General features: G+C 46.9%; 1 protein-coding gene across 2 annotated transcripts in view; it reads left to right on the forward strand.

The window, feature by feature from the left end:
* Positions 1-17,583, forward strand: part of JAK2 (Janus kinase 2) — a 457,412-nt gene that overhangs the window by 424,830 nt on the left and 14,999 nt on the right. For both annotated transcript variants that reach the window (XM_063913981.1, XM_063913980.1), the window contains one exon: positions 3,653-3,770. In XM_063913981.1, the coding sequence (XP_063770051.1) occupies positions 3,653-3,770 (118 nt within the window). The remainder of the gene's footprint in view (positions 1-3,652; positions 3,771-17,583) is intronic.

Here is a 17,583-nt window from a genome sequence, read left to right on the forward strand (position 1 = left end):
CCTAGTTCCAGATGCTCTATTTGCATCATAGTCTGAGGTAACGTGCATCGCTTGGAAGCTCCCAGCTCGGGGCTACCCTGCTCTCTGAATATACCCTGTTCAGTGCAGAGAAGGCTTGAAGCATCTAGAAGGTGAGACCTCAAACGAGTTACCTGACAGACAGCGTTATCATAGTAAGCCAATGCATGAGGACGGAGGGAAAGTTTAGGTGGAGTTTTGTATAGTTTCTTTACATTTGGGTGCAAGCCCTTCTGTAATTGTGAAGAGAAGAAAATTATTTTTGTGGAGCTCAAAAGGGAGTCTTGTACATGCTGTGAGAGAGATTTACCGTTGTACCAACAACAGGATTTTGGGTCTGATTCTGAGCTGGGAATAAAGCAAAGAAAGAGCAAGTAACCGTGCACCTAGGCAAACCATGTTGCAATACAATGGGTGCAAATAGAAAAAAAATCATGTGGGATAAATACTGACTGCTTTTGCATGTGAACATTATAAATCTGCCCCTTTCCCCTGCTGGCAGCACGGTTTTTGCCTGTGTGCACAGTTACTTGTTGTTTCTTGCTTTATTCTCAACTCAGAATCAGGCCCTATATCCACGAGACAGTATGCTTTAATGCACCTTGATGCATGAAAATAATGTACCTTCTGAGGTATTGACTATACTAACTTGCTTGGTGCTTGCTGAGGATAGTGTTTATATTATCCTTTTTGCTTGGCTGCTCCTGTCCTCCAGTCTCCTCTTCAGGGCTACCCTATGGAACTTTATTATCATACACTATATAGACAGAAATGATTACCCCTATCACGCACAAGCGAAATGGTGTGCTACTGCAGCAGATACATGTTTGTGTAGGTATAAAATGGGAAGGGGGTACTGATTAGATTATTTGCTAGTGAAATGGTTGCTGGAAGGAGCTAATCGAGTTTGAAAAGGGGATCATCATAGGCTGCACGATGTCATGTTTCCATGGCGATGCTGGACTTGTATACAGAAAATTAGGTAACCCGGATGCATTGGCCAGCTCTGTGTGCAGATCTTAACCTCACTGAGAGCCTCTTGGACGAATTAGAGCGGCAAGTGTATTTTAGAACGACTCGACCTTCTTCAGTGACACAGCTGGTCACTGTACTTAAGGCAGTATGGCAACACATACCTCCTGGTGTTGTCCAGGAACTTGTGGACCATTTCCCAAGAAGGGTGTCTGCAGTAGTCATTGCACGTGGTGGGCCTACAAGTACTGACATCAATACATTCTCATTGATCTATTTGCTGTCAGTGTCCAAACACTTTTGTCTACATAGTGTATCTTCTCTACTGCTGACCTTTTTGTCTTTGTCTCCTGTGCCGTTCTGACAAGGTTTTCCAGTTTTGCTCATATACTGTATTCGACTTTGTTCTATCTGTGTCAGCGAATCCAGTATCCTCGTACTACACACAGTCCTTTGCTGCTTTGACTGCATCCTGTAGTTGCTAAGAAACTGCTTATTCACGCCATTAATAGCTCAGGGAAAAAAGATTGATGGCTTGGATAGCCGAGTTAGAAACATAGAAACATTTTGACATCATGTAAGAACCATCTAGTCTAGCCATGTGTACACACACACACACACTTGCTAGGATTTTTTTTTTGTCAGAAGCCAATTAACCTACCACTATATTTTTGGGTGAAGCCGGAGTACCCGGAGAAAACCCACGCAAGTTCGGGTGAGAATATACAAACTCCAAACAGAGCCATGGTGGGAATCAAACCCATGACCTGGCAGTAATGCTAACCATTACACATCCATACTGCCAAGTTGTCTATGGCCCTATACCTTCTCTGACAAGATATGCAGTTCCCAACCAGCCAGTTTCCTTGGAATCTCCGTTGACAAAATACCAGCACCGGTTCAGGGGCATTACAGGTTGCTTCCGGTATTTGTATAGTTCTATTGCCTGAGAGAATAGGGGCGTTATCATTCTGAGTAGCTCCTTCAATTCTGGTTAACGACTGCCTTCGATTAAGATTGTCACTCAGTTTGCTAGTCCCTGGGTTTGCCGACTGCTACTCTCACCTTGTTTGCCGAGGGTTTCCCTGCGGACATTTTTTTGTTAAGACTTTGCGTTATTAGAACTGGAATTCTTCCTTCACTCTAGTATCCTGTGTCTTTATTTTAGCTTGGGTTACTTAACAGGCCTCAAAGCAAGATAACCCTCCTTGAATAATTAAAATGCACTTTATATTTTACTGTATCTTATTAATGCTCTGTTTTATTCTTGAATTCTGTTTACATGTTTTCTCACTATTATATCCTGTGCGCATATATTTATTTTTTGCTTGGATTTAATTGCTTTCATGGTTTAATCCATTACCTTGTCCTTCTTATACTCCTGTTTGATTATTTGTTTAGGTTCTCTGCTCAGTTAAGAAGTTTTGTTTACTATTTTGGGGAGTACCTTTGTTGCCCCTTTGTTCCTGGACTGGATGCAGCATGGCCTCAGTGTACATGAGTGTAGTTGCCCTCATTTTCCTGTGTTAGGGATCAGATATGCAACGGTTGGGAGTATTTTACGGAGGAAAGGGGAATGTGGAGGCAAGGTGTTTTGTGTCGCTGCCCATGCTCTAGATAGAGATAATGGCTGATGTGTATTTTGTATGTTTTATTTCTATTTATCAGGTGCATGTTTGTTTTACAGTTGTCTAATTGAGCCAGGTTTCTGTCTGAGTGGTCCGATATAATGTTTTATGCCTGGGGTGTTCCCAACTTGGGTTTTCCATATTTTCTACACAGAGTTTACACTACTCCTCTCTACTGATTGGAGTTTCTATTGCTTCTGCTGATGCTTACCTCTACTATTCTCCTTTTTTAATATTGCATGGGCCCGGATGGCACCGTCCGGTACCTGTTTCACTATTATCCTGTCATAGCTGGTTTGTGTGTCAGTATGCTTTCTATATAGTAATAGCTACATCAGATTTGTTACTCTGCAATTCAAATGCCCCAAGAGAAAAGATATATGTATACAGCAATGATCATTAATGAGAAGCATTACAGCAAATACAGGTTGAGTATCCCATATCCAAATATTCCGAAATACGGAATATTCCGAAATACGGACTTTTTTGAGTGAGAGTGGGATAGTGAAACCTTTGTTTTTTGATGGCTCAATGTACACAAACTTTGTTTAATACACAAATTTATTAAAGATATTGTATTAAATGACCTTCAGGCTGTGTGCATAAGGTCTATATGAAACATAAATAAATTGTGTGAATGTAGACACACTTTGTTTAATGCACAAAGTTATAAAAAAATATTGGTTAAAAGTACCTTCAGGCTGTGTGTATAAGGTGTATATGTAACATAAATGCATTCTGTGCTTAGATTTAGATCCCATCGCCATGATATATCATTATGGTATGCAATTATTCCAAAATACGGAAAAATCTGATATCCAAAATACCTCTGGTCCCAAGCATTTTGGATAAGGGATACTCAACCTGTATAGATATATATATCAGGAATCATGACTGGTTGCAGAATTTTTAGTTAGTGATTAAAAATGATTTTGTAGTCTTGGTAAAATGACAATGTTTTCATATTAATTGTTGAAGCTGCAGTACTGTATGTATCATTTGTAATCACTAGTTTGCTTGTGTCATCCTTACAGGTATTCTCCAGAGAGTCTGACAGAGAGCAAGTTTTCTGTGGCTTCAGATGTTTGGAGTTTTGGAGTTGTTCTTTATGAGCTGTTTACATACAGTGAGAAAAATAAAAGCCCGCCTTCGGTTAGTATGTCTCAAAAATAATATAAAACTAGTATTACCAGCAGAAAATCAGTGTCACTAACTTACTTCATTCTGTTGGCTGTTATGTTTCATTCATATTTTAGTTGCAGACTTCCACAACTCGCAGTGAACCAGTATATACCAGTGTATATCTATAGAGCAATGACTGAACACTCAAAAATGGACCTGTGATTGCTCTAGTTGGCATGTAATTAATAATGGTTCTGTCATTCTTGTAGATGACAACCTGAACATGAACCACAGAAAGTAAAATTTTTGGTGGATGATTAGTGGATTTATTTTCTAGCCACGGTCTATACTGTTGAGAAAATTTATAATTTTCCTGTTTAGCCATGCTTTCATAGATGTTCCATTTAGTAAACTGTGATCTTTTCTCTCCTCCCACATATTGTGCTGTTTGGGAGGAGTTTATTGTAGTAGTAAAATACAGCATTTTGAAAAGAATATGTGGTAATCCTTAAGTTTGATGCATCTGCTTGTGCATGTCACACTTAGAAGGTTATTATAGGTTTGGCAGATCACTAGCTTTCTCAGTGTTTATTGTTAAATGTGACGTTTGTTTGCATCATTCTGTTAAGGGGATTTTCTTCTTCAGGGTCCATAGAGCTCCACAGGAGAGACAATGGGGTGTACAGTAGGTGGTGAATCGAACCAGGCACTAAACAGTTAAAGCTTTAACATGTCCCAGGATGTTTCGGTCCTTCCCCCCCTATACCCCGTCCACAGCCTGAGGCTAATCAGTTTTGTCAACAAGCAGGAGCAGGATAGGAGAGAAGGAAGCCAATCAGTTTTGTTTTGGTTCCAGCAGGAACAGTGCGGCTACTATTAAGCCGCCCAAGCTTTATTTTACTAAACAGAGCTGGACGCCAGCACTGCTGCTCTAGCAATACCCTGCCGGTGCCTCAACTCCTGCCTGCAGTCTGGTACTTTCAGCGGGGCCCATAGGGGCCTGGCTAGCACAGCTCCACAAGAGGACCCTGGACAGCAGCCAGAGCATGGAGGAGTGGGAACCTGCGTCATTGACATAGCAGGCCTACCTCCTGTCTTGGGAGACAGACCGTAGGTGCCGATGTGCACTCCGGTTCGTCTCACTGAGTCCCCCTCAGGGGAGGATTATCTTAGATGTGTCTGCACTTGTAAGGGCCGTCGAATCTATTCTACAAATAGAAGAGGAAGAGCCTGCTCCTCCATCAAAAAAAGACCCTCTGTTTAAGGGCCAGAAAGTAGTTAAGGTTGAATTTCCTAAATTTGGGAAGCATGGACCACCCCTGGTAAAAATTTTCAGCTGCTAAAGTGTCTGGCTTCGTTTTACCCTATTCCGGAAACTGATTATGCTAAGTTGGAAATTCCCAAAGCTGTGGATTCCCATGTGGCATGTCTGGTTAAAACCTCCACTTAACCTATCCCTACAACATCCTCCTTAAAGGAGACTATGGATATGAGGATTGAAGCCTCTCTCAAATCTGTTTCTTTACAGGAGCTATTGCTCTGCCTACTGTGGCCGCTGCCTGGGTAGCCGAAGTCATTGACAGCTGGGCAGAGGCTCTTGAGGTATGCCTTCCCTCTGACGTTTCCCAGGATCTTCTGTCCCACATCACGCGCATATCAGGGATGCTGGCTGCCTAGGTGAAGCAGTTCTGGATACTGGTTTCCAGGGCATCTGCTACCTCGTTGATAGCCCACTGCATCCTCTGGTTACACTCATGGAAAGCGGACACGGATTCCAAAAGGGCCCTGGCATTGCTGCCTTACACTGCGGATATCCTGTTTGGCACTGAATTGGACAAAATCATGGCTACTCTGGCTGTCATCAAAACTGATTTCCTGCCCTCAGCCTCTACTCTGAGGTCTCGGACATCTACCTTTTGGTCCTTTTCGCCCCAAGGACAGTCCTTCCCTCGATAGTCATCTTCTACAAAGACCTCCAAACCCAGGACCAAGCAGGCCTGGGCTACTCGACGTCCAACTACCAAGTCTGAAGACAAGCACTCAGCATTACTGGGCGGGCCTCCTCCTGGTGATTCCAGGGTGGGAAGCTGACTTTTTGCACAGTCCTGGCGTAAGACCACCACAGACGCCTGGGTGCAAGAAGTGGTCACTTACGGGTACGTTGTCTCATTCTAGCGATGCACCCTCAGCAATTCTTTTGTACAGGCCCCCCATTGGACCCGAGTAAGGCCTTGTCCCTCCAGCAGGTCATTCAGTCCCTTCTGCAATCAGGGGTGGTTATTCCAGTCACTTTGTCACAATGCAGGACAGGTTTTTACTCTACCCTGTTCCTGGTTCAGAAACCCAATGTGTCTCATCAACCTAGCCTTAATCTCAAATCTCTCTACAGGTTTATCAAAGTACCCAGGCTTTATATAGAAACCCTTCGCTCCATTGTCCTAGCTATGAATCCTGGGGATTTTATGGTGTCCCTGGACATTCAGGGTGCTTATCTGCATTTATCTACAGCACCCTTCCCTTTTATCAGCGGTTCCTTCAGTTGGCTGTCTTTCAGCAACATTTCCAGTTTCGGGCACTTCCCTTTCTACTGCTCCCAAGGGGGTAAATTTACTAAGATGGGAGTTCTATTTAAGATGAGATGTTGCCCATAGTGTTACGATCCTGATGCTCAGGACAGGGGAGATCTTATGTAGTGAGTCCTGAGCACCAAGACGGAATGCTGGGATTGGGAAATGGGAAGGAAATAGCCCCTAGCACCCTACCTCCGATGTCTTACCCGTGTTATCAATCACGCCTGAACGACTATGGTTTCTTGGGCCCATGGCAGCCGCGTTTGAAGGGCGGATTAGGTCTGCCCAACTCCGATGCCCCCTCAGGTCTTAAAGAGAGACAAGGCGTGAACTGAGACAGGGTAATAACAAGGGGACCTCTAACTGAAACAACCACGCTAGGGGCTATAAATTACCTAAAAACTAAACGTATGTGCGGCATGCCGCCAAAGGAAAAGAACTACAAAGAAACCACTGTCCACTCCCCTACACGGCACCGCCGAGTTCCGGGGAGGACAGTGAAAGCGGAAACCTCCGCAAATGCACCAATTCACAGTAAAGTAAACACTAAGCGGCATAGGCCGCAACACGCGGCAGCAGCCGCTACTCACGAAACCGGGCGAGAACCCCAGATGACAAACAGGTTCGCAAGGACTAGAAGGATTCCCAGGACCGGCTTCGGACCTCCAAAGTACCAAAGGGCAGGGAGCAAGATCCACCAAACACGGCTGACAGGAACAGAGTTCTGCAAGGCAGGAACAGCATACAAGAAGCTATCACCGGCGGGGCTGCAGTGTGCTGGCTCACATAAAAAGGCCCTGCTGGCCAATAACAGGAGGGCCAGCAGGACCAGACCCTAATTACTAGTTGCCGTGCAGCTGCCCTGCTGCACGAGCAACCTAATTAACTATTCTTAGCAACGGGGAACGCAGTCCACCTGTGGCGTCCCCGTTGCTATGCACCCGGCGGCCCTGCACGCACGGCGTCGTGCGTTGCCAGGGACCCGGCGGCTATCGTGCGCACGGCGTCCTGGCGTTGCTAGGCGCCGTGCGGGGGACAGGGAAGGAGAGAGGCGCGGCGGCCGTGACCGCTGCTCAGTCAGGGCACGGCCGAAGACCGCCGCGCCTAACAGTACCCCCCCTTGAGGAGGGGTTAAAGAACCCCTAGAGCCAGGTTTCTGAGGAAACTCCTGAAAGAAAATCCTCTTCAGCTTGGGAGCATGTAAATCTTTATCCAACACCCAAGATCTTTCTTCAGGGCCATAACCTTTCCAGTGGACCAAAAAATAGAGCCGACCCCGAGAAAGCTTAGAATCTAAAACCTTCTCCACCAAGAACTTTTGTTGCCCCTGAACATCCACCGGAGATCTACCCTGGGAAGTCCTCCGAGGAAATCTCCTGGAAGAAAAATACTATTTCAAAAGAGAACAGTGAAAAGTATTGCCAATTTTGAGAGATCTCGGCAAGCGTAGCCGAAAAGCAACTGGGTTGACCTTCTTAATGATAAGGAATGGTCCAATAAATTTGGGTCCCAATCTAGCCGAAGGTTGTCGGAGCTTGATGTTGCGAGTTGACAACCATACCTTATCTCCCACCTTAAAAGTGCAAGGACGTCGGAGCCTATCAGAAAATTTATTTTCTCGGAAGGCAGCTTTTCTCAAGGCAAGGTGCACCTTTCTCCAAATTGTTCTGAGATGGGAGGTTAAGGTCAACGAGGAGACTGGAGAATGAGGAAAAAAAGAGTTGGCTCTAGGATGAAAGCCAAAGACTGAAAAGAATGGGGACTCCTTGGTGGAAGAATGACAAGAGTTATTATAAGCTAACGGAAGAAATTCAGACCAATCATTCTGGAGTTTGGCCGAATACAACCGTAAATACTGTTTTAATGACTGGTTAACTCGTTCGGTTTGTCCGTTAGATTGTGGATGGTACCCAGATGTTAAAGAGAGTTTCATATTTAATGAGGCACAAAAACGTTTCCAGAAACGAGCAATGAATTGCGGACCCCGATCAGAGACAATATCCCTGGGCAACCCATGGAGCCTGAACACATGACGGAGAAACAAGACTGCCAACCCTTGAGCAGAGGGTAATCGGGGAAGAGCAATGAAATGAGCCATCTTACTAAAACGATCTACTACCACCCAAATGACTCGAAATCCGGCTGAAAGAGGAAGGTCCACCACGAAATCCATGGATATATGTGACCATGGCCTTAGAGGAACGGCTAAAGGTACGAGTTGCCCGATCGGCAATGAACGAGGAACCTTATGCCGTGCACAAACCTGACAGGAATGGACAAATTCCCTTACATCTTTAGAAAGACTAGGCCACCACACCGAGCGAGAGACTAACTCCAAGGTCTTAGTGATACCTGGATGACCAGAGACTTTGTTGTCATGAAACTCAGCTAAAACAGTGCCTCTCAGAAATTCAGGGACAAAGAGACGATCAGCAGGAGTCGGTTTAGGAGCCTGCTGTTGAAGCTGGACTAACTGAGTAAATAAATCCTGTGTGAGGCCTGCCCGGATGACAGATGATGGAACTATGGGGGTAGTAGCAGGATGGTTATTGTGAACCGGAAGAAAACAACGTGACAGGGCATCAGCTTTAGTATTTTTGGAACCGGGCCTGAAGGTGATAATAAACCTGAAACGAGTAAAAAACAAAGCCCAACGTGCCTGCCGAGCATTAAGCCGTTTAGCTGACTCAATATACTGCAGGTTCTTATGGTCAGTAAACACTGTAATAGTATGCCTAGCTCCCTCCAGCCAATGCCTCCACTCCTCGAAAGCCCATTTAACTGCCAGCAATTCTCGATTACCAACGTCATAGTTGGATTCTGCGGAGGAGAATTTCCTGGACATGAAGGCACAAGGGTGTAATTCCTGAGACCCCGGATCTTCCTGAGATAGGATAGCCCCCACTCCAACCTCTGAGGCATCTACCTCGACTATAAAGGGGAGCTCCGGGTTAGGGTGCCTGAGAACAGGAGCTGAGAAAAAGGCCTGCTTTAAGGCCCGAAAGGCAGACTCGGCTGCAGGCGACCAATTGGAAGGGTCCGCTCCTTTTTTAGTCAATGCTACTATAGGAGCGACCAAATCAGAAAAGGTATGAATGAACCGCCTATAATAGTTTGCAAACCCTAAAAAGCGCTGAATTGCTTTTAAATTTGTGGGTTGCGCCCAATTAAGGATGGCCTGGAGTTATTTCGGTTCCATGAAAAATCCCTGGGGAAAAATAATATACCCCAAGAAGGACACTTCCGTGATGTGAAAATCACATTTCTCTAGTTTTGCGTGTAAATGATTCTCCCGTAGTTTTTGAAGAACCAGACGCACATGGGTAATATGTTGTTCCATAGACTCAGAATAAATCAAAATGTCGTCTAAATAAACGACAACGAACTTTACAAGAAAGTCACGAAGAACATCATTGATGAGGTCTTGAAATACCGCAGGAGCATTTGACAGCCCAAAGGGCATCACCAGGTATTCATAATGACCCGACTGTGTGCTGAAAGCCGTCTTCCACTCATCCCCAGATCTTATTCGGATGAGATTGTAAGCTCCTCTAAGATCGATTTTTGAGAAGATAACGGCAGAGCGTAACTGATCAAAAAGTACTGAAATCAAAGGCAAAGGGTAGGTGTTTTTAACAGAAATTTTATTCAGAGCCCGAAAATCAATACATGGTCTGAGCGACCCATCTTTTTTCTCAACAAAAAAGAATCCTGCACTCAAAGGAGATTTCGAAGGCCTAATGAAGCCTTTTTTCAGGCTTTCCTGGATATAATTATCCATAGCCGTGGTTTCTGGCCCGGAAAGGGCATATAATCTCCCCTTAGGTAAAGTGGCCCCGGGAACTAAATCTATAGCGCAGTCATAGGACCGATGGAGAGGCAGAACGTCCGCATTACCCTTGGAGAACACATCAGCAAAATCATGATATTCCAGAGGAATAAGTTCTGGGGTAACTGCCGCAACCCGGACAGGATGGGAAATACACTCCTTAACACAAAAAGGACCCCATTGGGAAATCTCCCCAGACCGCCAATCTATGGTGGGATTATGAAAGGCAAGCCAGGGGTGACCCAAAACTACTGGAACTGCCGGACAATGTGTAAGGTAAAATTCTATTTCTCTGACGTCCTAGTGGATGCTGGGAACTCCGTAAGGACCATGGGGAATAGACGGGCTCCGCAGGAGACTGGGCACTCTAAAAGAAAGATTAGGTACTATCTGGTGTGCACTGGCTCCTCCCTCTATGCCCCTCCTCCAGACCTCAGTTAGATTTCTGTGCCCGGCCGAGCTGGATGCACACTAGGGGCTCTCCTGAGCTCCTAGAAAGAAAGTATATGTTAGGTTTTTTATTTTACAGTGAGACCTGCTGGCAACAGGCTAACTGCAACGAGGGACTAAGGGGAGAAGAAGCGAACCTACCTGCTTGCAGCTAGCTTGGGCTTCTTAGGCTACTGGACACCATTAGCTCCAGAGGGATCGACCGCAGGACCCGTCCTTGGTGTTCGTTCCCGGAGCCGCGCCGCCGTCCCCCTTACAGAGCCAGAAGCATGAAGATGGTCCGGAAAATCGGCGGCAGAAGACTTCAGTCTTCACCAAGGTAGCGCACAGCACTGCAGCTGTGCGCCATTGCTCCTCATACACACTTCACACTCCGGTCACTGAGGGTGCAGGGCGCTGGGGGGGGGGGGGGGGGGGCCCTGAGCAGCAATAAAAACACCTTGGCTGGCAAAATAATCACAATATATAGCCCCAGAGGCTATATATGTGATAATTACCCCTGCCAGAATCCATAAAAAAGCGGGAGAAAAGTCCGCGAAAAAGGGGCGGAGCTATCTCCCTCGGCACACTGGCGCCATTTTCTCTTCACAGTGTAGCTGGAAGACAGCTCCCCAGGCTCTCCCCTGTAGTTTTCAGGCTCAAAGGGTTAAAAAGAGAGGGGGGCACTAAATTTAGGCGCAATATTGTTTATACAAGCAGCTATTGGGGAAAATTCACTCATTGATAGTGTTTATCCCTACATTATATAGCGCTCTGGTGTGTGCTGGCATACTCTCTCTCTGTCTCCCCAAAGGGCTGTGTGGGGTCCTGTCCTCAGTCAGAGCATTCCCTGTGTGTGTGCGGTGTGTCGGTACGGCTGTGTCGACATGTTTGATGAGGAGGCTTATGTGGAGGCGGAGCAGATGCCGATAAAGGGGATGTCGCCCCCTGTGGGCCGACACCAGTGTGGATGGATAGGTGGAAGGTATTAACCGACAGTGTCAACTCCTTACATAAAAGGCTGGATGACGTAACAGCTATGGGACAGCCGGCTTCTCAGCCCGCGCCTGTCCAGGCGTCTCAAAGGCCATCAGGGGCTTAAAAAACGCCCGCTCCCTCAGATGGCAGACACAGATGTCGACACGGAGTCTGACTCGAGTGTCGACGAGGTTGAGACATATACACAATCCACTAGGAACATCCGTTACATGATCCCGGCAATAAAAAATGTGTTACACATTTCTGACATTGACCCAAGTACCACTAAAAAAGGGTTTTATGTTTGGGGAGAAAAAGCAGGCAGTGTTTTGTTCCCCCATCAAATGAGTGAATGAAGTGTGAAAAAGCGTGGGTTCCCCCGATAAGAAACTGGTAATTTCTAAAAAGTTACTGATGGCGTACCTTTTCCCGCCAGAGGATAAGTTACGCTGGGAGATATCCCCTAGGGTGGATAAGGCGCTCACACGTTTGTCAAAAAAGGTGGCACTGCCGTCTTAGGATGCGGCCACTTTGAAGGTACCTGCTGATAAAAAGCAGGAGGCTATCCTGAAGTCTGTATTTACACACTCGGGTACTAGACTGAGACCTGCAGATAGTGCTGCTGCAGCGTGGTCTGTAACCCTGTCAAACAGGGATACTATTTTGCGAACACAAGACGTCGTCTTATATATGAGGGATGCACAGAGGGATATTTTGCCGGCTGGCATCCAGAATTAATGCAAGGTCCATTCTGTCAGGAGGGTATTAGAGACCCGACACTGGACAGGTGATGCTGACTTTAAAAGGCACATAGAGCCTTATAAGGGTGAGGAATTGTTTGGGGATGGTCTCTGGGACCTCGTATCCACAGCAACAGCTGGGAAGAAAATTTTTTACCTCAGGTTTCCTCACAGCCTAAGAAAGCACTGTATTATCAGGTACAGTCCTTTCGGCTTCAGAAAAGCAAGCGGGTCAAAGGCGCTTCCTTTCTGCACAGAGACGAGGGAAAAAGCTGCACCAGTCAGCCAGTTCCCAGAATCAAAATTCTTCCCCCGCTTCCTCTGAGTCCACCGCATGACGCGGGGGCTCCACAGGCGTAGCTAGGTACGGTGGGGGGCCGCCTCAAAAATTTCAGCGATCAGTGGGCTCGCTCACAGGTGGATCCCTGGATCCTTCAAGTAGTATCTCAGGGGTACAGGCTGGAATTCGAGGCGTCTCCCCCCCGCCGTTTCCTCAAATCTGCCTTGCCGACAACTCCCTCAGCCAGGGAGGCTGTGCTAGAGGCAATTCACAAGCTGTATTCCCAGCAGGTGATAGTCAAGGTGCCCCTACTTCAACAAGGACGGGTTTACTATTCCACACTGTTTGTGGTACCGAAACCGGACGGTTCGGTGAGACCCATTTTAAATTTGAAGTCCTTGAACACATACATAAAAAATTCAAGTTCAAGATGGAATCGCTCAGGGCGGTTATTGCAAGCCTGGAGGAGGGGGATTACATGGTATCCCTGGACATCAAGGATGCTTACCTACATGTCCCCATTTACCATCCTCACCAGGAGTACCTCAGATTTGTGGTACAGGATTGCCATTACCAATTCCAAACACTGCCGTTTGGACTGTCCACGGCACCGAGGGTCTTTACCAAGGTAATGGCAGAAATGATGATACTCCTTCGAAAAAAGGGAGTTTTTAATTATCCCGTACTTGGACGATCTCCTTATAAAGGCGAGGTCCATGGAGCAGTTGTTGGTCGGAGTAGCACTATCTCGGGAAGTGCTACAACAGCACGGATGGATTCTATACATTCCAAAGTCACAGCTGGTTCCTACCACACGCCTGCTGTTCCTGGGGATGGTTCTGGACACAGAACAGAAAAAAGTGTTTCTCCCGCAGGAGAAAGCCAAGGAGCTGTCATCTCTAGTCAGAGACCTCCTGAAACCAAAACAGATATCGGTGCATCACTGCACACGAGTCCTGGGAAAAATGGTAGCTTCTTACGAAGCAAAATTCTATTCGGCAGGTTCCATGCAAGAACCTTTCAGTGGGACCTCTTGGACAAGTGGTCGGAATCGCATCTTCAGATGCATCGGCTGATAACCCTGTCTCCAAGGACCAGGGTATCTCTACTGTGGTGGCTGCAGAGTGCTCATCTTCAAGAGGGCCGCAGATTCGGCATACAGGACTGGGTCCTGGTAACCACGGATGCCAGCCTTCGAGGCTGGGGGGCAGTCACACAGGGAAGAAATTTCCAAGGACTTTGGTCAAGTCAGGAGTCGTCCCTACACATAAATATTCTGGAACTGAGGGCCATTTACAATGCCCTAAGTCTGGCAAGGCCTCTGCTTCAAAACCAGCCGGTACTGATCCAATCAGACAACATCACGGCAGTCGCCCATGTAAACCGACAGGGCGGCACAAGAAGCAGGATAGCGATGGCTGAAGCCACAAGGATTCTCCGATGGGCGGAAAATCACGTCTTAGCACTGTCAGCAGTGTTCATTCCGGGAGTGGACAACTGGGAAGCAGACTTCCTCAGCAGACACGACCGACACCCGGGAGAGTGGGAACTTCATCCAGAAGTCTTCCAACTGTTGGTAAACCGTTGGGAAAGGCCACAGGTGGACATTATGGCGTCCCGCCTAAACAAAAAACTAGATATTGCGCCAGGTCAAGGGACCCTCAGGCAATAGCTGTGGACGCTCTAGTGACACCGTGGGTGTACCAGTCGGTTTATGTATTCCCTCCTCTGCCTCTCATACCAAAGGTACTGAGAATAATAAGAAAACGAGGAGTAAGAACGATACTCGTGGTTCCGGATGGGCCAAGAAGAGCTTGGTACCCAGAACTTCAAGAAATAATATCAGAGGACCCATGGCCTCTACCGCTCAGACAGGATCTGCTACAGCAGGGGCCCTGTCTGTTCCAAGACTTACCGCGGCTGCGTTGGACGGCATGGCGGTTGAATTCCGGATCCTAAAGCAAAAGGGCATTCCGGAGGAAGTCATTCCTACGCTGATAAAAGCCAGGAAAGAAGTAACCGCAAACCATTATCACCATATTTGGCGAAAATATGTTGCGTGGTGTGAGGCCAGGAAGGCCCCAACAGAGGAATTTCAGCTGGGTCGTTTTCTGCACTTCCTACAGTCAGGAGTGACTATGGGCCTAAATTTGGGTTCCATTAAGGTCCAGATTTCGGCTCTGTCGATTTTCTTCCAGAAAGAACTGGCTTCACTGCCTGGAGTTCAGACTTTTGTAAAGGGAGTGCTACATATTCAGCCCCTTTTTTGTGCCTTCTGTGGCACCTTGGGATCTCAACGTGGTGTTGAGTTTCTTCAAATCACATTGGTTTGAGCCACTTAAAACTGTGGATTTGAAATATCTCACGTGGAAAGTGGTCATGTTATTGGCCTTGGCTTCGGCCAGGCGTGTGTCAGAATTGGCGGCTTTGTCATGTAAAAGCCCTTATCTGATTTTCCATATGGATAGGGCGGAATTGAGGACTCGTCCCCAGTTTCTCCCTAAGGTGGTATCAGCTTTTCACTTGAACCAACCTATTGTAGTGCCTGCGGCTACTAGGGACTTGGAAGACTCCAAGTTACTGGACGTAGTCAGGGCCTTAAAAATTTATATTTCTAGGACGGCTGGAGTCAGGAAAACTGACTCGTTTTTTTATCCTGTAGGCACCCAACAAAATAGGTGCTCCTGCTTCTAAGCAGACTATTGCTCGCTGAATTTGTAGCACAATTCAGCTGGAGCATTCTGCAGCTGGATTGCCGCATCCTAAATCAGTAACAGCCCATTCCACGAGGAAAGTGGGCTCATCTTGGGCGGCTGCCCGAGGGGTCTCGGCTTTACAACTTTGCCGAGCTGCAACTTGGTCAGGGGCAAACACGTTTGCTAAATTCTACAAATTTGATACCCTGGCTGAGGAGGACCTTGAGTTCTCTCATTCGGTGCTGCAGAGTCATCCGCACTCTCCCGCCCGTTTGGGAGCTTTGGTATAATCCCCATGGTCCTTACGGAGTTCCCAGCATCCACTAGGACGTCAGAGAAAATAAGATTTTACTCACCGGTAAATCTATTTCTCGTAGTCCGTAGTGGATGCTGGGCGCCCATCCCAAGTGCGGATTGTCTGCAATACTTGTATATAGTTATTGCCTAACTAAAGGGTTATTGTTGAGCCATCTGTTGAGAGGCTCAGTTATATTTCATACTGTTAACTGGGTATAGTATCACGAGTTATACGGTGTGATTGGTGTGGCTGGTATGAGTCTTACCCGGGATTCAAAATCCTTCCTTATTGTGTCAGCTTTTCCGGGCACAGTATCCTAACTGAGGTCTGGAGGAGGGGCATAGAGGGAGGAGCCAGTGCACACCAGATAGTACCTAATCTTTCTTTTAGAGTGCCCAGTCTCCTGCGGAGCCCGTCTATTCCCCATGTTCCTTACGGAGTTCCCAGCATCCACTACGGACTATGAGAAATAGATTTACCGGTGAGTAAAATCTTATTTTATTCTGAATGTAGGGCCCCCACTGTCAGCAATACTGGAGGTGTGCGGTGAGTAATAACCCCATTGGAAAGCGGACCCCCATCTAAGCCGTGCATGGTGATACGTCTATCTAAGGGTATCAGTGGAACGCCTAAAGCCTTAGCCCAAGCTAAATCCATAAAATTTCCTGCAGCTCCACTGTCGACGAAGGCCGACACCAACGAACTGAGGCTGCCAAAGGAAATCTTTACCGGAACTAATAGAGAATTATTAGAGGAGATTAACTGCAGACCCAAGTGAACCCCCTCACAATTCACTTGGTCAGAGCGTTTCCCGACTTGTTCGGGCAGTTACGTGCGATATGTCCCTTACCACCACAATACAAACAAAGACCAGAACTTAACCTTCTGGTTCTTTCCTCTGGGGACAGCCGGGAGAGACCCATTTGCATGGGCTCCTCGACGTCCTCAGGAAAAGTATATACACATGTATTAGGCCTAAAAGTTGTTCCTCTTTCAGCCCTCCGCTCTCGGAGACTACGATCAATTTTAATAGCGAGCTCCATGAGTTTGTCTAGAGTCTCAGGAGCGGGGTACTAAAGGAGACTGTCTTTAATCACTTCCGACAGACCGAGGCGAAACTGACTGCGCAGGGCCGGGTCATTCCAGCCACAGTCGTTCGACCAACGGCGAAATTCGGTACAATACACCTCTGCTGGATTTTTGCCTTGCTTAAGGGCACGCAGGTGACTCTCAGCTGATGCTTCTCTATCTGGGTCGTCATATAAGAGGCCTAAAGATTTAAAAAAGGCGTCTACTGATAACAAAGCAGCATCATCCGCTCTTAGCCCAAACGCCCAGGTCTGTGGATCACCCTGAAGTAGAGTCATCACAATCCCGACCCGCTGAGACTCAGTACCAGAGGAACGGGGCCTTAAACGAAAATAAAGCTTACAAGCTTCCTTAAAATTAAAAAAATCCTTTCGGTTACCCGAAAAACGGTCAGGTAAATGCATCTTTGGTTCTGGAACCATACTCGGGGAGGCTCGCAAAAGATCTTCCTGCAATCTCACCCGAAGAGTAAGGTCCTGAACATCTGAGTTAATTCCTGTATTTGGTTAACCAAAAGCTGACTGGGGTTTGGCCCTAAACCTGCCGGATTCATGAGGCCGAATTTCTAGGCCCACCAATACAACGGAAAAAATTAAACCCCCCTTTTATTTTATGTGGGCCGGTGATAATGTTACGATCTTGATGCTCAGGACAGGGGAGATCTTATGTAGTGAGTCCTGAGCACCAAGACGGAATGCTGGGATTGGGAAATGGGAAGGAAATAGCCCCTAGCACCCTACCTCCGTTGTCTTACCCGTGTTATCAATTCACGCCTGAACGACTATGGTTTCTTGGGCCCATGGCAGCCGCGTTTGAAGGGCGGATTAGGTCTGCCCAACTCCGATGCCCCCTCAGGTCTTAAAGAGAGACAAGGCGTGAACTGAGACAGGGTAATAACAAGGGGACCTCTAACTGAAACAACCACGCTAGGGGC

This window comes from Pseudophryne corroboree, chromosome 1 (assembly GCF_028390025.1).
Source record: "Pseudophryne corroboree isolate aPseCor3 chromosome 1, aPseCor3.hap2, whole genome shotgun sequence".
Classification (NCBI taxonomy): domain Eukaryota; kingdom Metazoa; phylum Chordata; class Amphibia; order Anura; family Myobatrachidae; genus Pseudophryne; species Pseudophryne corroboree.